This window comes from Ailuropoda melanoleuca, chromosome 12, assembly GCF_002007445.2.
Source record: "Ailuropoda melanoleuca isolate Jingjing chromosome 12, ASM200744v2, whole genome shotgun sequence".
In the NCBI taxonomy this organism is placed as follows: Eukaryota; Metazoa; Chordata; class Mammalia; order Carnivora; family Ursidae; genus Ailuropoda; species Ailuropoda melanoleuca.
This window is the reverse complement of record NC_048229.1, coordinates 24,886,158-24,909,514: the sequence shown is the minus strand read 5'-3', so window position 1 is coordinate 24,909,514 and position 23,357 is coordinate 24,886,158. Positions and strand designations below refer to the sequence as shown.

General features: G+C 41.8%; 1 protein-coding gene and 1 pseudogene across 1 annotated transcript; one reads left to right on the top strand and one right to left on the bottom strand.

Moving 5' to 3' along the window:
* The first annotated feature begins 753 nt into the window (after positions 1 to 753).
* Positions 754 to 8,335, top strand: LOC109488350 (zinc finger protein 211-like). Its single transcript, XM_034638051.1, has 4 exons — positions 754 to 791; positions 1,250 to 1,457; positions 4,089 to 4,215; positions 5,432 to 8,335. The coding sequence occupies exons 1-4, from the start codon at positions 754 to 756 to the stop codon at positions 6,973 to 6,975; spliced, it is 1,917 nt and encodes a 638-aa protein (XP_034493942.1). The 3' UTR covers positions 6,976 to 8,335.
* Positions 8,336 to 15,180: 6,845 nt separating this feature from the next.
* On the bottom strand, positions 15,181 to 15,919 carry LOC105239986 (annotated as a pseudogene).
* Between the last annotated feature and the right edge of the window lie 7,438 nt (positions 15,920 to 23,357).

Genomic DNA, 23,357 nt, shown 5'->3' with positions numbered 1-23,357 from the left:
TCAGAGACCTGAGCCTCACTTGGCACTCTCATTTGTGTTCACACTTGTGCTCCTTGTATTCCTCTTATGCCGCCCTCCTTGCCCTTTTGTGACTACTTGATCTCCCAACTCACCAAGCTTTTTCTCATCTCCTCTTTTTGGCACTTTCTCTACTTTTGTGTTGAATTGTTTTAACCCGTCTCTCTGCATGAGTCCTCATTTGTCCCCTCAGTGTCAACTCCGGTTATCACCTGCACAAAGTGGGTGCCCACACCCAGAATACAGAAAGGAGCTCTTTTCCCCTCCTTTCAGTTTAAACATTTACTCAACTTCTCAGTTTAATTTTTATTCCCTTCTAATCCTCCGTCTTCTTCCTCATTAGTTTTCTTGATACATCTAGAGCAAGAGGAGAACAAGAAGTGTACATTTTGTTAGTAGTAGGTCATTGGCCGTGGTAGTGAGTTGTGTCATTATCATTTCGTAAAAAGAATTGAATATATTTCAGGATATGGAGTAAGAAATATGCTATGGATAAAACAGTACTGCTCACTGGGTTGGATACAATCACTGATAATTTAAGCAGGAAAGATAGGGAACCAGAGCCTGGCTTACCGTTGTCCACCTGCTTTAGAGCCGCCAACATCCATCCCTCCTCTATTTTCATTGCTATGACCCTATCCCGAGTCTTCTCTCCTGCCCCTGACATAAAATTCTGAAACTAACAAAACTGACTCCAAAGTTTCGGGGTACGTGCATTCGAAAAGCAATAGCATGATGTCTATAAGCTTCCAGCTACGGAGCAAACACGTTTTGTACCGATTAACGAAGGAATGATATGTCCTTTTGGATCTGTGTCCTTTTGAGGGAATCTGAAATAATATGCTTCTTAAGCAAGTTCGGCTTCGTGGAGGATGAAATAACATGTTTCTAAACGCTCTGGCGATCAGTTGCAATAACGGACCCAGGAGTATGGGTGCTCATCTTCTTTAAGGAGGCAAGCTCCAGTCTCACGTTGGCGAGGCCATTTCCCAGCAATCCTCGCGGTGCGGCCTGACTTGCCCGGGAGGCAGTTGTGGAGACAGTATTCGTTGAGTCTGCAGAGCTGTGGGAACTACATTACCCAGAATGCTCTGTCCGAGCGGCCAGCGGCGCTGAGCCAATGAAGGCTCAGGAGAGGGCACTTCAGTGCAATACGTCATATTGGGGCGGGACTTTCTGGCGTCCTGTTCTTGGCGGGCATTTTGGCTTTTTAGGGCGTGTGTTGATTTAGAGATACTGCGGCGCTGGTTTGGGAGCGAGGTTACGGGATCAGAGAAGGGGCGGGAGGGCGGGCGCTGGCCCACCGCACAGATTTGGGTCTACGGCTCGGTGACGCCGCCCGGGCTGCCCCGCGCTGGGGCCCGGACGGGGACCGCGGGCCCGGGTGTCCGCTCCGCCAGAGTCGGATGGCGGCCGTCGTGCCCAGGCACCCGGCTCAGGTAAACGCTCGTCCCCCGGGCCCTCCCCGCCCTCCCCCGACCCAGACTCTAAAGGCCCGAGTGGGGGGCGCCTACTCGCGTCCATGCAGCCCAGGCCCTTGTGTCCGGGACAGGGAGGCGCCGGTGGACTGGGGCCCCGTGTGTGAGCGCCGGCGTTCTGGCTGCGGGAGCGGGCTCCGGGCTGAGGGGCCGGCTGGGGCAGAGGCTGGAGGGGTCCTGAGACGGTAGGATTCTGCCTTCAGGTGACAGAGAGCGTGAGGCAGTGTCACGCCTGGACTGGCTAGCCGAGGTGAGGTACTTTCCTGTGAGGACACGACGCCAAGGGGACTTTGGAGAAAGGAGGGACGCGATCTTTGTGAGGGTTTTAAGTTTCCCGAAGGTTGCTGGGAAAGAGAATAGACTGGAAGGGTGTTGATGAGGACAGTGAGGTGCCAGGAGGTGACGCCCCTGGTCAGAGTCCTCACTGAGGCACAAAGGTTAGACAGCGGAAGTCACCTGGCTCCAGGGCTGGGCAGGCATATGGGGAGATCTGAGCCCATGGAGCCTGGCCATGGTTGTCTTCCTCTAGGGCCTGGCTCTTTTCACAGATTTCTGTGGCTGAAGAAATGCTCATGAGGCCAACATGGGACAGCGGAGGGTCTCAGTCCCTTACTGGTCCTGACTCCTCCCAAATGGTCTTGGGGATTAAGGTGTCCTGGGACTCTGCCTGCCACTCTCCCAGTCCTTGTGTCTGGGAGACCTTGGAGACACTCCAGGCACAGAGTCCTGAGTCTAGGCTGAGAGTTATATGGAAGGGCTCTTTTTTCTGGCAACTAATTGAAAGAGATGTGGAAGGTTATCCTAGGAACAGTACCAATATGTGCAAATATTTGGAGGTGTAATTTAGCTGGGAGTGTCAAGAGAACTGAAGGTTTCCTTTTTTTTCCTCATGGAAATGGGACAGGAACAGGGCTGGAATGGCTGCCTTTGAGGTCAGTTGTCAATTCTAGAGGTAATAGGACATTTGAGTAGGAGTAAAGTGATCTTACCAAGGTCTTAACAGGCTTTGTGTGGCTGCACAGTGGAGAATGGACTCTGGGATAAGGATGACCAGGAAGGAACCTGCTGTAATAGGCCAGGTGAGTGGTGTTGTACGTAAATGGTGGCCATCGAGGTGGGAGAAGTGGTTGGATCCTGGACTCATTTTTTTTTTAAGTAGGGCCAACCAGACTTTTTGATGTGGAAGGTGAAGGACAGAAAGGAAGGAGCCGGGGATGACCCCAACGGTTTTAGACTTAACAGCTGGAAGGATGGAAATTCCATCAACTGGGATGAGATAGTCAGTAGTGGGAACAGTTTTCAGTAGGGATATTAGGAGGTTTGTTTCAGCCACGTTAAACCTGAGTCATTTCAGAGACTATTGAGTGGAGGCATTAAGTGGGCAGTTGCACACATGGTTTGGTAGGGAGGGGGTCTCAGGATGGAGCCATCCCAAAGATGATTGCTGCAGTGTCAACCAGGGTGGAGCTGGGGGTTGCATTGAGGAAGGGGAATCTTTAGGTCCTGGTGGTAATACTGTTAGCAGACCAAGAAGAAGATGGTGTGGGCCAAGAACCACTGGCTTGGGCATCTGGTTGAAGGTGGAGACTATTGGGTACACATATGAGGGAGAAAAGTGTCTGGGAGGGAGGTGTGGGCAGGAGGATGATCTGGCAGGTTAACAAGGTTTCTAAGGGAAAAGTGAATGTGAGAGGAATGTGGAGGCATAGGAGTAATTGAGGCAGGATAATGTTCCCCAGGATTTTGTGATGACCCTTGGGTAGGGCATGAGATGTTTCAGTCAGGATAGGTTATTTCAGAGTCCACTGTGGTCATCTGTGGGTTATTAGGCCTGGGGTAGGGGACTAGTGAGGCTGGGTTTTGAATGATGTTTAGGTGTGACTGGAGGGGACAGGAAGGGCAGCACAGAAGTTGAAGAGGGCCAGTGATATCTGAGATGTGCGTGTAGTTCTGGTTGGTGAGATTGAAGCAAAGAACAGAGCCAGCTTTCTATGAAGGGAAGGCTTTCCTAGCAGGATTCTGGACTGCCCTTGGTAGTTGGTAGTGGAAGGCATCAGAGGTCTGGATAAATTTGGATTCCATCTAAGTTTGCCAAGCAAGCACTGTCTTGATGCTGTGTGCCAAGTGATGTGGGGAGAATCTAGGGAGATGCCTGTGCTGTGGGGCAGGGGGGTAGTTGTGGTGGTGGAAAGAGTGCATCTGTGGGCTCCAGAGACGTAAAAGGTACAATCTGCATTACAGGTACAGAGATGTGCATGTGGACAGGGAGTGTGAACTAATGGACCTAGGGTCCTGGTACTGGGGACTTAAGGTTGAAGGGAAAGCCCAAATTTGGTTGAGTCCAGGACGGTTAGTCTGGACGACTGCAGGGGTATTGCTTAGCGGGAGGGTTGGGGCCCTACGTGCCAGGCCCAGAGTTTAGATGCCGTTTATCCGATGACCTGCTGTTGTTGCTGAGGTCTGAACACAGTGATTAATGGAACCATGAGGAGAGACCACCAGTGGTGCCAATGGGGTGATTTTGTGGGGAAAGGGATTGTGGGTCCTTGAGAGAGGGGCCCTTTGGGGTTTCATCTGTCTCTGTCCTGACAGGACAGTGTGACATTTGAAGATGTGGCTGTGTACTTCTCCTGGGAGGAATGGAGTCTCCTTGATGAGGCTCAGAGGCACCTATACCATGATGTGATGCTGGAGAACTTTGCACTTGTAACCGCCGTGGGTAAGGCCCTCATTCCATCCTCAGGGACCTTGGCTAAGCCTCTCTGCTTTTATCCCAGGGATAGCTCCATATTTCTCCCATTACAAACATGGGCACTACTCCCTCCCCAGTTCCCTGGTTAGTTGCAGTCCTTAGGGCTGGGCTGAGTGCACTGCCCCAGAGCCTCACTGGGAAGGATTCAGGGTCAGTAGTCTTGCAGTTATGCTAATGGTTTCCACCTTGCTCACCCTTCAACTGTCTGGCTGACTCTGTCCAAGTCCACAGCACCTCTCTGCTTCAGGTTTTGCCTCCTATCTATAGGTGATAACATTTCCTGTCCCTGCCTGTTCCAGGAATTGTAGTCACTGACACGGGCAGTACTTATGTGGACTATGGGCAGTTCTTACAGGATCCTCCTCTGAGGATTTCTTTGTCATATTACTTTTCTTTCCTACGGTCTGTTATGTGTTAAGTTGCTCTGGGCCAGTGCTGGCCATTCATTTGTCCCACTTTTCCCTTAGAACTTGCATCATGCAGGTCCCATTTAGTTCCCGATCCAGGGGATATGGAGGAGAGTCCTGGGTGCTTCCCAGGATTAAATGACTCCAGCCATAGCAAGGTGGTCTCAGAGGAGCCCTGGCCCTGAGAGCTGTTAAGTAGGAGAGAGCTCATCAGGACTGTGTTCAGATCATACCAGGAACCTGTCCTTTTCCACTGGTGGCCATTGGTCACCTCATCTCCACTTTTCCTTCCCCATTCTTGACACTTGCTAACTTGTCATTTCTGCTCTGAATTTGGTTAATTCCCACCTCTCTGGAATCCCACCTGTCACCAGTTCCTCTTATTGCTTCCTCTATAGTGCTTTCTTACATTGGCCTGCACATATTGTATCATGAACTTTGCACATACCCTCACATAGTTCTTTTTTTTTTTTTAAGATTTTGCACAAGTTGGGGGGAGGGGCAGAAGGAGAAGCACACTCCCCACTGAGTGGGAAGCCAGATGTGGAGCTTGATCCAAGAATCCCGGGGTTATGACGTAAGCCTAAGGCAAACACTTAACCAACTGAACCATCCAGGTGCCCCACAGCAGCAGCTTCTTTACCTTCACCCCAGCTCCTTCATCTGGAAATGGTGCCATCAGCACATTCATTGCTGTGTTGGACACACATTTATGATGGTGTTGCCTCTTCCCACTACTGCCTATGTATACTTCATTAGAATTTCTCTGCTTTCAGGTTGCTGGCATGGAGCAGAGGATGGGAAGTCACCTTCCAAGCAGGCTGTTTCTGTAGGAGTGTCACAGGTCAGGACTCACCATGCAGGCCCATATCCCCAGAAGGCATACCCCTGTGGGATATGTTGTCTGGTCTTAAAAGACATTTTGGGTGTGGCTCTGCATCAGGGAACACATCTCCAGTTGAGATCTTACACACATAGGAAACAAGTCAGTTTCACTGCAAACCTTCACCAGCATGGGAAGCAGTACAGTGGAGAGAAACTGTTGAAATGGGCTTCATTTGTGAAGAGCTGCAGGTCCCATGTGTCAGGGAAGTCCTTTACCTGTGGGGAGGTTGATGAGGACTTCCTCTCCAGTTCAGGCAAGCGCCAACACCAGGCCACTCATAATGGGCAGAAACCACACAGTTGCACCGTGTGTGGGGAAGCTGTTCACAGTGGGAAGAGCCGTTACAGTTGGTGTGAATGCAAGAAAACCCTCAGCCACAAAAACACTCTTGCTCAACGCCTGAGTGTCCACACTGCTGAAAGGCCTTATGAGTGCAGCGATTGTGGGAAATCCTTCACCCGAAGGTTTAACCTCTTTCAGCATCAGAAAGTCCACACTGGAGAGAGGCCCTATAAATGCATTGAATGTGGGAAATTCTTCACCCACATCTCCAGTTTCATTCAACACCAGAGAATTCACACTGGGGCAAAGCCTTATAAGTGCAGCAGATGTGGGAAATTCTTTGGCCAGAACTCCAGCCTCATTGTACACAAGAGAGTTCACACTGGAGAAAAGCCTTATGAGTGCAGTGAATGTGGGAAATCCTTTAGTCAAAGCTCCAGTCTCATTAAACATCAGAGAGTTCACACTGGAGTGAGGCCTTATGAGTGCAGTGAATGTGGAAAATGTTTTGGTGACACCTCCACCCTCATTAAACACCGTAGAGTTCACACTGGAGAAAAACCTTATGAGTGCAGGGAGTGTGGGAAATTTTTTAGCCAAAGTTCTGGCCGCACTCAGCACCAGAGAGTTCATACTGGAGAAAGACCTTATGAGTGTAGGATATGTGGAAAATCCTTTACCCGCAACTCTGACCTTATTCAACACAAAAGGGTCCACACTGGAGAGAGCCGTCATGAGTGCAGGGAATGTGGGAAAATCTTCAGTGACACCCAGTTTGCTCAACACCAAAAAGTTCACTTCAGAAAAAGGCCTCACGAGTGCAACAAATGTGCAAAATCTTTCAGCCGTAGGTCTAACCTCATTAGACACCAGAAAGTCCACCACCACATGGAAAGGCCCTATATCTGCAGCAAGTGTGGGAAAGCCTTCAGTCAGTGGTCTGCTCTAACTCAGCACCAGAAAGTTCACAATGTAGGTCAGCTTTATGAGTGCAGTGAATGTGGGAAAGCCTTTAGCCGAAGGTGTAACCTCATCCGACATGAAAAAGTCCACACTGGAGAGAGACCCCATGAGTGCAGTGAATGTGGGAAAGCCTTCAGCCGAAAGTCACACCTCATTGGGCACCAGAAAGTTCACACAGCAAAGCCATAGCCATGCAAGGAGCAGACTTTCAGTGTGTTTGATACAATGACATTGGAAGAGAGCCTTTGGAAGGCAGACATCTTCCTGAAGTTGGACTCATACATCTGAATATACACTATAGGGAAGATTCTGTGTAATTTCCAGGTACGTGGGAAGCTTCTAGGAACCATACTGTGCTTCCTAACCAGCTTGGGGTCCTTGCTGAAATTGTGTGACTGCCAGTTTTTGTGGTATAAGTCAGCTCTACTGCCTGAAAGGCCTCCATGGTATACATCAGTTACCCTAATGTTTAGGGAAGTAGATCTCTATGTTCTGTCTGGAGAAAATAATGAGCAGCCTGAGCCTTTAGAGTGACATCATGCCCTTCTCTCTAATTAATGTGTATACCTGACCAGTTTTCTCCCAGAAGACCTTGTCTGGGTTCTACTGGTGGCTTGCAGAGACACTTTTGTCTTCAGGGATATTGTTTTCATATGATACTTGTGATGGATTTTTCCATTCTCCATGTCACCAACCCATAAACTGCCTGCCTCACCTTGCTATTATTTGTGCAGTAATAAAGGCCTCATTGTTTAAGCCACCTTTAATCACTAAATGTTGCTTTGAAAACATCATGAAGGGGTAAACAGCTTGTGTGAGAGTACCCAACTTTGGTGTGCCTCAGAAGACAAAGTGTGATGGCAGAGAATAACTCTTCAATTTTGGCCTAGTTCACGTTGTTGCCCAAGGCCTCCAAGGAAAGACTGCAGGCTTTGTACAACTAATATGCAGCCTGGAAACCAAGATTTTTTTGTGAGCCCAGAGGTCACATTGAAGAGCAGGCACTTGTAACAATCCCCAGTGTTTCTGGGATTGGTTCCTTTATTTATAGTGCATATCATGTAATGACCACATGGTTAAGGGGAATATCTTCCCCAGTTCCTTCAGAAGAGCCACGTGCCCTGATGCCCAGAATTTAGTAGGGTAGTATCACTGGTTTTAACACTAAAGGGTTTAGGGGGAACCATAATTGATGAGAAAACATTGGATTGATAGGAAGTGCTGGAGCCTGCAGTAAACTAGATGGAACATCCCTCTTCTAAAAGTGCACCCACAACTATTCCAGTGACTGTGGCTGTGTTGGGTGAGCGTGTACCTCCCGGCCGCTGTATCTTGAAGAGCTGAGGTCATTGGCAGAGAAATTAAGGTTTTGTGGATTCCTATAGCTTTCTGGGCTGTTGACCTTAAGACTGTTATTACACATGCAGGAAAACAAGGATAGAGAAAAGGGAGATCTCTTAGACCAGTGATATGGCCTTTGTGACTAAGGTGGAAACATCCTCCATTGTTCATCAATATTTGCTATCACTTAGGTAAGACATCCCTCCCAAAGCATTAGGAGAGAGGTGATAGAGATAATAGAATGTTGCCAAACCTGATTTTTTTTTTATATGGAGTGGGAGAGATCCTTACTTTTATTTTGAACCATTGCTTAAAGCTTTAAGTTATAATGATATAAACTGCACATATTTAAAGTGTATAGTTTGATAAGATTTGACAGTATGATCCACAAAATCATCATAATTATGATAATGAACATATAAGTCCCACACATATTTACCTCATAATTTTTATTAATCTCTCTCCCTAACCTCTCTGGTTCTCTTTACGGTAGACTACATTTACTTTCCTTAATAGTAGACTACATTTTCTAGAATTTTATATGATTGGAATCATTAAGTATTCTTTTTTTCTGGTTTCGTGTTTACTGCATAATTACCTTGAGATTTAAAAAGTTCATTCCTTTCGTTGCTGCGTAGTATTCTGTTGTGTGGATGTACTGCCATTTGTTGTTCCACATATCTGTTCCTTGACATCTGGGTTTGCAGGTTTTGGCTATTCCAAATAAAACTTATATGAAGATTCACATATAAATCTTTATACGGATACATGTTTCATTTTTCTTGTGTTCATACCTCTGAATGCAATGCCTGAATCATAGTGTAGGTGAATATTTAACTTTTTAAGAAATTGCCAAACTGATCTAAAATGGTTATTTTTTTATATTTCCTACCAACAGTCTATGAGAGTTTCACTACCTTCTTGGTTCCTGTGAGTCATTGGAATTTCCACTTAGTCCCTTCCACCATAGTGTCCATCTGCAAGGATATTAAACCATTCACAACCAGGCTTGAATAGGCTCCTCAGCAACTGAGTCCCACTGTACATGTTGCCTGTAATCTGGTCCCTTTAGTTTGGTGGTGTCCTATGTGACAGATATAGCAGGAAGTGACAGAATGTTTGCTGACTTTCTTATGCTATCTGTTTAAGGAATAATCTTTCTCAATCCATTTGGGCTTGTGGTTTCCTTGTGGTTTCCAGCCGTATGTATGGCAGATTGGCAAGCAGAACCTAGCAGCTGCTGCTGCATAAAGATTGCATGACTGCTTGACACCACACCTTTTCATTACCGTGACTTTCTAGTTTCTTCCTATCTAGTAAAGAAGTCACCTTTTGGCTTTCTCTTTCAAAGTTACCTGTAAGCAAAACCATTGTCAAAGGGGCAATGTATAACACTGGAGAAACATCTTTTGTAACAGACTAATATATCTATTAAATAAAGTGTAATAGTTACTTTCAAAGTGAGGAGGATATTAGTAATATAGTACAATGTAAAAGTGATAATGTGGAAATATTGGACATTGAATACAGTGGTTTCACAAAGTACACAATGCATAGGATAAATAAATGTCTATATAACTAAAATAAAAAATATCAGGGGCGCCTGGCTGACTTAGTCAGTAGAGCATGTGGCTCTTGATCTCCAAGTCATGAGTTCAAGCCTCACGTTGGGTATAGAGCTTACTTTAAAAAATTTTTTTTCTCAGATGGGGAAAATCTCAAAAGCAGTCAGAAAGGGGTAAAGCCAATGAAAATTTTAAAGGAAAGCTAAAAATCTAAAACATTAAAGAAGAAGTAGACATGTATTTAGATAATACAACACAAAGAAGGAGAAAATTACAGAGGGGGAATGTTTAGAACAGGGAAACACATGCTGCCTAGACCCATTGTAATGAGAATCAAGGACAGGAGAAAGTTATACACATGTACAGTGAGAGAAATAGAGGAACTAAAATCAGCTTGAGCTCATTCCTTTTCACAATTAATGAGTGCAAGTGTACCATGAAATAAAAACTTTAAAAGTATTGAAGTAAAGATTATGTATACCAAGAATATCCTCAGCCAGCCAACAGACACATGAAAAGATGCTCAACTTCAGTACTCATCAGAGAAATGTAAATCAAAACCACAATGAGTATCACCTCACACCTGTCATAATAGCTAAAATAAAAAACACAGAAAACAAGTACTGGCAAGGATGTGGAGGAAAAGGGAACTCATGCACTGTTGGTGAGAATGCAAACTGGTGCAGCCATTGTGGAAAACAGAAGATTCCTCAAAAAATTAAAAATAGAATTACCATATGATCCAGTAATTCCACTACTGAGTATTTACCCAAAAAACACGAAAACAGTAATTTGAAAAGATTGCATGCACCCTTACGTTTATTGCAGCATTATTTACAATAGCCAAGTTATGGAAACAACCCAAGTGTCTAGATGAATGGAAAAAGGTGTGTGTGTGTGTATGTATGAAAATGTACACACATTCTGGAATATTACTCAGCCATTAAAAAGAATGAATTCTTGCCATTTGCAACAGCATGGATGGATGTAGAGGATATAATGCTAGGTGAAATAAGTCAGAGAAAGGCAAAAACCATATGATTTCACTCATGGAATTTAAGAAACAAACCAAAAAAGACAGATGTTTAAGTATAAAGAACAAACTGGTAGTTACCACAGGGGAGGTGGGTGAGGGGTGAAATAGGTGATGGGGATTAAAAGTACAGTTATGATGAGCACTGAGTAATGTATAGAATTGTTGAATCACTATATTGTACACCTGAAACTTAATATAACACTGTACCTTAATTATACTGGAATTAAAATAAATTGAGACTTTTTTTAATTTAAGAAAGATAGACTGGGCTAAGTAGTAAATAAGCAGAAATTTTTAAAAAATATCCTCAGCCAATATGCCATTTGAAAGAAAAGCAATAAAAATTGTGGGCATATTAAACTTTGGAATTTCTTTTTCCAAACTGGGAATCTACCACAATGACTATCTTAAAAACAAATATTCAGACAAGACAAACCAAGCAGGGTGGTGAAATAGGGCTGGCATGGAAGGATAATCCATATCTTCATAATGTTTTTTATTATCTGAAAGAAAAAATTATTTTGTACACATAACACAGTTTCAAAGTAAATTCTGGTATAGTTGGTAGTTTTAAAAGAAAAAGTCTTCTGAGTGCTGAAATGCTTTTAAGTTTTTGTTTTTCTGATTTTTGTTACTGTTGTTGAACTTGACAGTAAGTTTTTAAAACTGAGAATTCAGGGGTGCCTGGGTGGCTCGGTCGTTAAGCGTCTGCCTTTGGCTCAGGGTATGATCCCAGGGTCCTGGGATTGAGCCCCACATCGGGCATCCTGCTCTGCCAGGAGCCTGCTTCTTCCTCTCCTACTCCCCCTGCTTGTGTTCCCTCTCTTGTTGGCTGTCTCACTCTCTGTCAAATAAATAAATAAATAAAATCTTTAAAAAAATAAAATAATAAAACTCAGAATTCACAGAAAAATAAAGCACATTTAGAAGATAAAGAGAAAAAAGAAAGTGGATTGTTCTTTCAGAAGTTAGGACCTGTTATAAAACTAGAAATGATAGTTTGATGTTAGATATTTGCACAGAGATACACGTACAGATCAGTGGAGACCATGTAGAGCTTAGAAGGAGATCCGCATACATTTGGACATCCACACCTGGTGTGGAAGGGAACTGCTGCTCCAAAGAAATACATTCTGATGTGTATCCTAATGCATGAACAAAAGCTTTTACAGCTGCATTGTTGTTATTACCAACACCTGAAGGCAATACAAAGGTCCATCAGTGTAGAATAGAGACAGATTATGAAATGGTGCCCTCAGCAGCAACGAAAATCAATGATACAAACACATTGAACAGCATAGGTGAATCGTACTGACATTCATTGGACAAAAGAAATAAGATCAAACAAATACATAGTGTATGATTCCATTCATATAAATGTCAGTGATATACAGAGCCAAACTATAGTTTTAGGATTTATGCATAGTAAGGTAAACTATCAAAAAAATCCAGAAGATGCTGACTTTAAAAATCTGGATGTTGGGTTACTCTTGGAGGAGGTGTAGACCATGTCTGGGATGGAACACTTGACATGGCAGGGCACTGCTAGCATTCTTTGTATTTCCCTCAGTGGCAGATACAGAAGCATCTATTTTAGGAACATTTGTTAAATTCTAAATATATATTAATTCCCTGTACCAATGTTGTTTTTCACAGTAAGAATGTAAAGAAAAATGGGATAAATGTAAGTGTGGTCCTCAAGTGATAGAACCAAAAACAATAAAATGTAAGACTTCTAATGGAGATGAATTACACATAACCTGCCCAGAGAGCAGAAAAGAGAAAATAAAAATTGGAAATGGAAAACGAAGAAAAAAAGGGTTGAACATTAGGTTTAACTAGCAGGTTTCTTTCTAATGAGATCTCTCATGAGGGGCAAGGCATGAAACAAACACAAAATCCGTCGGTATCAGTATGAATTCCTCACAGACCCAGAGGGACATTGGCTGAAAATCAGGTGAAATACAGATCAATCCATAAAATGCAAAAGAAAAAACTTTCCCAAAATGATTCACTCAGCTTCAAAAACAGGATGATCACAGTTATTTGGATGCAAAGTATTTCCATTAAGAACACGGTCTAGAACTTGGACAAACGAGTCTGAGTCAAGTTGTACCATGGAATGATGGCTGGAGTTTGTAAGTTGTAAATCTGTTTTCTCATCTCCAGATGGACATGAGGATACTTAGCTTATAGCTGGGTTGCATGAATAGCTTGTTAGTAAAACCAAAGAAATAAAATAATTTCAGACCCACTCTTAGTAAATAGGAAATCTGCTATAGAACCTGCAGACCAGCAAGGTCAAGGGACAGGTGTGCAGGTCAGCAAAGGACTGACGGCAGGCATTGGATCAGGTCTGGGAGAGCTCCTGGGAGGTGTGTCTGCCTAAGTCAGAGGTAAGGAAACTACTGTATCTTTTGTGACTTCATTGATCAACTGTATGAATTAGGTGTCATTGGGCTAAGGTTCAGTTTTATATATAGTGTTTTCTAAACAACTATTCAAGAATTAATTGGTCTAGGAATTACTTTAGGACTACAGAGGACAGAAGTTAGTTGGTGACTCCGGAGGTAATTAGAAAGCATTTAAATCAGGATGGTTTAGAGAAACACAGCCTGACCTGAGAGCCGAGCCTGTGCTAGTGGATGTTATGGGAAGGATAAGGCCTCATCACAGACTATTGTGTAAACTTAAGCTCAAGAAACAGTTGGACAGTGCATGAATTTTTTTATAAAAATTAATTGGACTTAGGGGCGCCTGGGTGGCACAGCGGTTAACCGTCTGCCTTCGGCTCAGGGCGTGATCCCGGCGTTATGGGATCGAGCCCCACGTCAGGCTCCTCCTCTATGAGCCTGCTTCTCCCTCTCCCACTCCCCCTGCTTGTGTTCCCTCTCTCGCTGGCTGTCTCTATCTCTGTCAAATAAATAAATAAAAAATCTTTAAAAAAATTAATTGGACTTAAGGAGGCCTATAAATGTCATCATTTTCTGTGTGTAAATAAATCATAAAAGGTTATACATTCTCAAAGACATAGCATTCAGTCCTAGGATTTATCAAAATTAACTGCAAAATAGTTGCAAAATTACCTGGAGTCTTCAGGAAAATTAAAAGATTAAATTAAAATCCTTAAAGACAATATGAACAGCCTGAATTAAATAGAGGAAAAGAGATCACTGGGGAAAAATCTCTTATATTTAATAATAAAGGTGAGAAGTAGAGTGAAAATGCTTACTTACATTCTTGAAAGTTTGCCTTTTGTTTAAAATAAAAGCCAATGATTGAAGATTGGAAACTCTAGGTTTGAGAACCATTAAATCAAAATACTTTAATCAAAATTAGGAATCAGATAGAAGTTTAATAAAATAAAACACATTTAATTATATATGTACTAAATGACATCTAAAAAGCAAAGGTGATGCCCCTTCATTGATCGTTGCCATTTTTAGGACAAAGTTTAGAATTCTTGTCTGATCTATGGTATTCTGCCACAAATACTATAGTTCTGTTGTTTATTAAGTTGCATGTGCTTTCCCCACATGGGCCATTCCAGATATTTTCCCTGATAGATACAGCCTCATCCATCTATGTTTAGGGAAAAAAAAAAAAAAATATAATATATATATATATATATATATATAAACTATTTTCATTCAAAAAACATTTTCTCCTTGGCTTAAAAATGATTTCAAAATTAATATTTGACAGGAACTAAAATAATTTTAAAATGAACTTTTATTTAAATCACCAAACAAAAAATAGAAACAAATATTTCTTGCTAGTGATCAGTGCAAATCACTTCTTAAAGAGGCAAGAAACTTACAAATTTTATAATGTATAAAAAATAAAAATGATAATTACTAATATAATATTGAGGACGTACATGTGCCATTTAGCAGAGAATCGACTTCTTTAGTCTTCAGTACAACCACAGTTTAATAGTCAGGACAAACCTTAAGCATATTTTAATAAAACAATNTTAAAAGGCCCTGTTTTATGCCAGATATAGGGGACGTTTTACTTATGTTGGCAAACTTAGTAGTTTTCATACATTGTATCCTCCTGAAGGATCTTGAATTTAGTTGAGGAATATAGCATGTGTATATTAAGTAATCATTGCATATTGTATAAATCTATTTTGGCTCCACTATAGCTGTATGAGAGTGGGGTGTTAATCACTGGATATCACAGATTCCTAGAATTGTAACTAGCACCAAATAGTCACCTATATAGTAACAAAGGGTGAAATGAAAAATAGATTTATCTGCACAGATGAAAAGATATACAACTGTTTTACCGGATTAAGGAAAATTGTTTTCCTTGTCCAGCAGGCAAAGCAGAACTGAGAGACGCACATATCACTGCTGATGAGCACAAATGAACTGAATGTTGGAAAACATGATGCTACAAACACATCAGTGTTTAGTAGCCACTGGTTTGGACTCAAAATAAGTACTATGCAAAGAAACAAAATGGAAGAGAGTAACAGCAGACAAAGGATCTCACCAGGATCAGGATGGTGCATGTGGCTCTGGCCTCGTGGGAAGGTCTGGGACAAGGGCTGTGGCTGCAGATATCTTGGACTCGCTGCTTGTGCCTGAGCAAGACAAGGACCATGGAGCCACTGGCCCAGGTCATGAGGTTCAAACACACAAAGTCAAAGAAAGAATACACGACAGAATTTAGTGAGCCTATAAATTTATCTTGGGGTAGTCCAGAACAGTAGACATGTTTTTTTCAAACTAATGTTTTTGCTGTGCAGTGGCCCAGTCACTCTTACTGGAAGGTAGATATTTAACAGGAGATGTAAGATCAGCAGAGGAAATAGCAGAAGCCAATGCACTTTGGAGATATTCTGAGCTCCATTACCCTAGAGATACTAGAATGAATCTTAATGGCCTGGTAGCCACTCAACAGGCAGTGATGCTGAGGGAAACTCCTCTGCCCACTCTGTGTGCATAAAAGACAACTTTATATCCAGTATCATCAGGAAGTATTTCCATCCCAAAGCTGCCATGGTCTGTGGGTTCCCTTTGGAGAAAAGCACCAAGGAGTTGGCTAAGACCAGTTGGTTGAGAATCAGGTCTTTGGATTTCAACTTGTGTCCAGTGAACAAAGTGAATTTATAAAGATCAAAGAGGAAGGAATTTTCCAGGATCCCCACCCCTGTCTGAATGAGGAGGATAATCCCCATTCTAAGTTGAAAGAGCCCATCACATCAATATCAAGTGGAAATTGGTCTTTTTTTTTTTTAAGTGGAAATTGGTCTTAATTGGAGTTGAAGATCTGGAGGAAATTCAAAATATACGTATTACTATCTTCATGTTTCCTGAGGGGCTTTTCATTAACCACATTTTCCCCCCACATAAAGCACATTCAGAATATGTCCTTAAAAGCAAACAAAAGGCGGTGCCTGGGTGGCTCAGTTGGTTAAGCATCCGACTCTTGATTTTGGCTGAGGTCATGATCTCAGGGTCTTGAGATCAAGCCCTACCTCATGAAGCTTGCGTAAGATTCTTTCCCCTTCCCCCGCCCCTCCCCCCACTCTCCCTGCCCCTGAAAAAAAATTTTAAAAAGCAAACAAAAGGCAGAGAGAGGTTATCTAAAAGAGATTTTACTAAGTAGTTGTAAATAAATCAAAATGTTTCTCCAAGGATGTGCACTAATTGACAACAACCCTTAGTCCTTGGGCTATTGAAGGAGGGAGCTGTGGGGTACTTAGACATAATCTTCCACATTAACTTTATAGGCAGGTGGATTTGTTCAAAATATTTAGATACAATTGTGATTTTTATAACAGCAATTAAAATTGAGAGATAATTTTAAGAAAAAGTAGTAGAATATGCATATGAACTTTTTCGAAGAAGAATTTTAAACCATGGGAAAGTTCCGGAAATAATTTTGAAAAGAAAGCATAAAATGAATTTAATTCTCCAACAAAAATGTCGTTTTATGTGGAGTGAGAATTTATGCAGTTTCTATAAATCAGAGACAACTTGAGGAGTCTCTGACTCCTTAACAGCTGTGATCACTGGTCACTCTTACGCTCAAGTGTAGTCATTCAAGGGCAAAAATAAGAGACTCATTTTATTCCCTTAATCAAAAGGGAATGGTGTGAAATAAGTCAAGCAGAGAAAGACAATTATCATATGGTTTCACTTACATGTGGAACATAAGGAATAGCATGGAGGACATTAGGAAAAGGAAGGGAAAAATGAAGGGGGCGGGAATCAGAGGGGTAGACGAACCATGAGAGACTATGGACTCTGGGAAACAAACTGAGGGTTTCAGGGGAGGGGAGTGGGGGGATGGGTTAGCTCAGTGATGGGTAGTAAGGAGGGCACGTATTGCCTGGAGCCCTGTATTATACACAAACAGTGAATCATGGAACAGTACATCAAAAACTAAGGATGTACCGTATGGTGACTAACATAATTTTTTTTAAAAAGGGAATGGTGGCCATGGAGGCATGGTTAGGGGCTAAATTATGTGCACTGTGCTCTCAGAGGAAGAATTTTGAAATATCCATCATTATGCTACTTGGGTAGAACTTTATATGTCAGAAAAACCATCCTGTTAATGCTACGGGTGTGTGAGGGGCGAACACACTAGAGTTTCATATTGATCAGAAGGGACAGTGAAGTTATTGTTGGGTAGAAAGGGTTACATATTTATAGGATAATTATAATTTCACAGTAATTTTGAAATCTGCTTCTAGGTCAGAGTAACATCAAGAATCTGAGGATATTGAAGTCCCTGATGATCTCTGCTCTCTTAAATGTGGAATCGTTAGTCACTTTTAAAAGAGTCCTATCTCCACACAGGAGTTGGAGATATATAATCTTCTGCCAATCATAGGTATTGTAGAGAAATGTAATTACAGACTCCTTTAAACACACAGGCTCTCAGTGATTAAAAACAAACAAAACCCTACTGCATATAGCTGCAGTTGCCACCCAGAAACCAAGGGTCCGCTTGCAGATGAGAACAAAAAATCATTATCTTACTGTTCTTCACTTCCATTTAGAGTTAAGTCTTTGCCCTGAAAGTCATGAGAGTGTCTGCCTGTCTGTTTATTCAGAAGCAAGAGGAGAAGATGTCAGGGTAATAGGGAAGAAGGGAGGATATGCTTGAGAGCCCCGAAGCAGGTAGACGAGTGTGACAGAGTGTTTGGATCCCTCAGAAAACTCCCCGATGCTTTTAATAAGAGTACTTGTTTCAATCTAAGCAAGAAGAATGGTTTTTTTTATATGAGTTTCTTACTAGGTTTTATGGAATACATTCTATTTCTTCAGAGTTTCTGATGTTTGTTTTTTAAAATAGCCACCTACCCAAACAGATTGTGTTTGCTGCCAGGACAGTAGCTGCAGTGGCGACATCTGCACACCTGTACATCTGTGGAGATGGGGATTCTAACGCCTGAGATAAAGAGTGGGGATTCCATGATTTCGCCTCTTGCTAGGAAGTAATTATCTCTTCACTTGTAATTGGTGGGAGAGGGTCTGTATGGGACTTAAGATTATATCTGAAAAGCATTTGTCAAGTGAGCAAATTATATAAAGCTATTAATGTTAACAAATGTATACAAAAAGAATGACTATAGAAATAGAGAAGTTGGTGAAGTTGGTGACTGGATAAGTCTCGGTGGGAAGCAGAGGTCCCTGGGTTCTGAGACGTGAGAGAATTCAGTTGAGTCCATGGCTATGCTGCATCTGGGCTACCATGAAAATTGTTTTCCAAAGCATGTTTTTATTTCTGAGACCACTGAACAAAAACAAACTTGGCTGTTAAGAAAAAGTAAAGTGAGGGGCGCCTGGGTGGCACAACGGTTAAGCGTCTGCCTTCGGCTCAGGGCGTGATCCCAGCGTTATGGGATCTAGCCCCACATCAGGCTCCTCCGCTATGAGCCTGCTTCTTCCTCTCCCACTCCCCCTGCTTGTGTTCCCTCTCTCGCTGGCTGTCTCTTTCTCTGTCGAATAAATAAATAAAATCTTAAAAAAAAAAAAAAGAAAAAGTAAAGTGAGAGAAAGTTGACCAAGGTGTATAAACAGAAGGAAAGGGGTGGTGTCCTGCTGTTTGATTGCTGAATAAATATTTATTGAGCACCTCATCTGTTTCAGACGCTATTCTAAATGTGTGTTCACACCAGAAAATAACCAAAAATGTGTTGCTCACATTCTAATTGATGGAAACAAAGAACAAATAATAAAAGAAATATTGGGCTTCATAGTAAGTTGTAAAGTTGTGTCACCCAAATGCAGACAGTAGAAAATTCAGGTAAAGATGCACGTGTATAGTAGAGTGGATGGCAATGTGAAATGTGATCATCAGGGCTGGTCTCACAGGGGCGTGACATCTGAGCAAATTTTTGAGTGGTGAGGGATTTGCATATATGAGAGGATGTTCCACACAGATGAAATAACCAGACCAGTACATGAAGGAGAGGATCATGCCTGGATCTTTGCTGAAAATGTGAGGACAGAGCACAACTATGAAGGGAGTAAGTGTACAGCTTTGAGTTTGAAGGGCTAAGGGAGCCAGGTCATGTCATGCACTGTAGACCGTTGTAAAGAATTCGGAGTTTCTCTAAGTGAAATGGTGAGCCAGTGTGTACATAGTATTGGAATAGAGAGGGGCATGATCTAACCTGTATGTTAGAAGGATCACTCTGGTCTCTGTATTGTATATAAACTAGGGGGAACAGAGAAAGTGGAGAAGTCAGTGAGTCACTATTGTGCCATAATTTGAACAGGAAAAGTTTAAAGAAACAGAGGACTGGAGTAACAAGGGATTGGAGGGTAAAAAGTAGCGAGAACTCTGGAGTATAGGATTATCGGATATAAGGAACTCAAGGCCTGAGACAGAGCAGTCAGAGATCATATCCCAGAATGAAATCTGTACCTTTTGGGCAAGCACACAGCTGGACCACTGAATGACAGAGAAGTCTCAGTGTGGGTCTCCAGCTCCCTGGTCCTGCCGTGCATGGTAGCCAGCAGCTTTCCCAACACCACCATTCCTGAGCAGTTTTAAAGTGGCTTACCTCTGTCTCTCAAGAATAGCTTTCCCAAACACTCCCAACTTCCAGAGGACAGTCCCCAGAAGTACTGCTGGTGAGGCATCAAGGCAACTCTGTCATTCCATAAATCACCGCCTGTCCTTCCCGACAAGATCTTATAAAGGTCCTTTGGTGGGGTTGGTGGATGTCTTACTTGGACACACAATCTCAGCCCAAAGGGTAGTGGCTTCTAATATTTGCTCTTCCTATATGTTTCAGGACTCTCTTTATTTTTATGGACCAATCTGTCATTACAGCAATCCCCTATTGGTGTTTTATATTACACTCTCACTGTGCAGATTCTGATGTGGTTTCTGTCTTCTAATTGGCCCTGGCTGACATTATCACCTTGCAAGCAATTAAATAAGAAGTATAGCATCCTTTGTTTGTATGTCTCTCTGTGTGTGTGTGTATCTGTATGAGTATGTATTTGCACTGATGTGCTTGTCTGTACACGTTTGCATGTGTCTATGTGTGTATGTTTGATCAGAAGCCAATGCACTTTGAGGATTTACCTTTGAGTTCAATCCATCTAGAGAAATTGGGGGCAAAGCTCATTGGCCTGGAAGCCCCTGAAGAGGGAGGTGGTGCTGAGGAAAACCCCTCTGGCCCATTCTATATTTAAAAAAAATTTAAAAAGACACGTTTGAATTCTGCATCATCCAGGACACAAATTCTTTCAAAAACTGGCACTGCCTGAAGAATCCCTATAGAGAAAAGAAGCAAGGTTCTAGCTAATAATAGTTGGTTCAGAATCGGGCCTCTAGGTCTCATCCTGTATCCAGTAAGCAGAATTAAATTATAAAGACAAAGGAGTGAAGAATTACCCACGAGGAAAAAACCCCCCGTTTCCAAGTTGGCAAAACGCATCACAGCATTATCTAGTGGAATTTGATCTTAATTGAAGTCAGAAGAATTAAAAATAATAAAAATTTGTTATCATCTTGTGCAGCAATTCCAGCATTAAGCCTAACACAGGCTTTTCTCTCTGTAAATGAGCATTAAGAGTATCTGTGTGAGGGTCACTTACTAATGTTCTGCTCTGGAAATAATGTAAACATTGAGTATAACGGGCCCTGGTTCTCTGCGCTGTAAATGTGGAGGAATTCCTCACTGCAGGTATGGAGTTACCTCCAGGATATATTCTTATGTGAAAAAAAAGTGAGATGCAAACGAGCATGTGAACTAGGGTCTGTTTTTCTAAGAATGCAAAGAACACCAGCATAAATAAAAAATAAGTACAGTGTTTACTGAGATACCACCTTACGCCAGTTAGAATGGCAAAGATAGACAAGGCAAGAAACAACAATTGTTGGAGAGGATGTGGGAGAAAGGGGATCCCTCCTACATTGTTGGTGGGAATGCAAGTTGGTACAGCCACTCTGGAAAACAGTGTGGAGGTCCCTTAAAAAGTTAAAAATTGAACTACCCTATGACCCAGCCATTGCACTACTGGGTGTTTACCCCAAAGATACAGACGTAGTAAAGAGAAGGGCCATATGCACCCCAATGTTCATAGCTGCATTGTCCACAATAGCCAAATCATGGAAGGAGCCGAGATGCCCTTCAACAGATGACTGGATTAAGAAGCTGTGGTCCATATATACAATGGAATATTACTCAGCTATCAGAAAGAACGAATTCTCAACATTTGCTGCAACATGGACGGCACTGGAGGAGATAATGCTAAGTGAAATAAGTCAAGCAGAGAAAGACAATTATCATATGATTTCTCTCATCTATGGAACATAAGAACTAGGATGATCGGTAGGGGAAGAAAGGGATAAAGAAAAGGGGGGTAATCAGAAGGGGGAATGAAACATGAGAGACTATGGACTATGAGAAACAAACTGAAGACTTCAGAGGGGAGGGGGTGGGGGAATGGGATAGACTGGTGATGGGTAGTAAGGAGGGCACGTATTGCATGGTGCACTGGGTGTTATACGCAACTAATGAAGCATCAAACTACATCGGAATCTGGGGATGTACTGTATGGTGATTAACATAATATAATAAAATAAAATTAAAAAAAAAAGATGCATATACCCAATCTAAAATAACTGGAAAAAATACCAAATTCAACTACATTTTAAGGATAGACTTTCCTATGAAGAACTTTTCTTTCTTCTAGAAATGAACCACATATTTATATTGGACAATGAAATATGGGGATATTCTCAAACTGATTAGGATCAAGACAGCCACACCAAATGCCACAAAATTGACACAATAATTTCCTGGTGGTGTAAATTTACTGTAAATCAAGATTTAAATGTTCAAGCCTGGGGGGCTCCTGGGTGGCATAGCGGTTAAGCGTCTGCCTTTGGCTCAGGGCGTGATCCCGGCGTTATGGGATCGAGCCCCATATCAGGCTCCTCCGCTATGAGCCTGCTTCTTCCTCTCCCACTCCTCCTGCTTGTGTTCCCTCTCTCGCTGGCTGTCTCTATCTCTGTCGAATAAATAAATAAAATCTTTAAAAAAAGAAAAAAAATGTTCAAGCCTGGAAGCTGAAGTGGTTGTTTCCTTGAGAAACACAATAGAATCACTAAAACATATTAGATTTATAACATAGTCCAGGATACAGAAATGTGCTAGAGATATCGTTGTAAATCAAAACATTTCCGGTCTGTAGGAAATATTCTCTTTAAAAAAAAAAGATTTAAAAATTATCTTGTGCAAAGTTAATAGAAATTTAGCAAAACAACATTAAAACTACGTGTAAAAGATATTGAGTCAAAATTGAGAACTTTTAATATATTAGGATCAGAATGAAATAACAGCAAAGAAACACTGCAGACAGAAATAGATTCTGCAAATAGATCAATTCACAAAATACCTTACGTCATATAATACCAGTCGATTAGCAATTGTTCCAAAATCCCACTAGTAATTACAAAATATTTCTAATTAATAAAATTTAAAATATGCAATGAAGAGAATTGGCCTTGACGAACACAAAATATGTTAAGTTTTTATGCCAAATGGGTGAAGGGGAGGGGGAGGTACAGATTCAGCTATGGAATGAATAAGTCACAGGAATAAAAGGCAGCATAGGGAATATAGTCACTGATACGGTAATAATGTTGTACAGCGACAGACAGTAGCTACACTTGTGATAAGCACAGCATAACATACAGACTTGTCGAATCACTATGCTGCACACCTGAAACTAATGTAACATCATGTGCCAACCACACTCAAAAAAAAAAGAGACAAAAAAATTGATAATTTCAATGGTACAGAACAGGGAGCCTGTGAAACAAATGATAGGTGATAGATGATGGATAGATAGATAGCTAGATGGATGATAGATAAATGAGAGATAAGTGACAGATAGGTAACAGGTGATAAAGAAGGAAGAAAAAAAATTTATTGAATATACAGCATTAAAATATTTGAGTATTTAATTGAAACATAGAGGTAAGTTTTTACCTAGTACATCAGAGAGTTTTAGAAAGTAACATACTCGATCTAAGTAAATTTTTTAGTGACATATCTCATCAGTAAAAATATCCTGCTATATATTTACAATGTGGGATAGGGCAAATCATTACTGCATAAAGCACAGACTAGAGGA

Bases quoted from the DNA above. Each gene is read 5' to 3' on its own strand.
- LOC109488350 (XM_034638051.1), top strand. From the start codon at position 754: ATGTCTATAAGCTTCCAGCTACGGAGCAAACACGTTTT. The intron at 792-1,249 runs GTACCGATTAAC...GTGTTGATTTAG, and splicing joins CTACGGAGCAAACACGTTTT to AGATACTGCGGCGCTGGTTT. The intron at 1,458-4,088 runs GTAAACGCTCGT...CTGTCCTGACAG, and splicing joins TGCCCAGGCACCCGGCTCAG to GACAGTGTGACATTTGAAGA.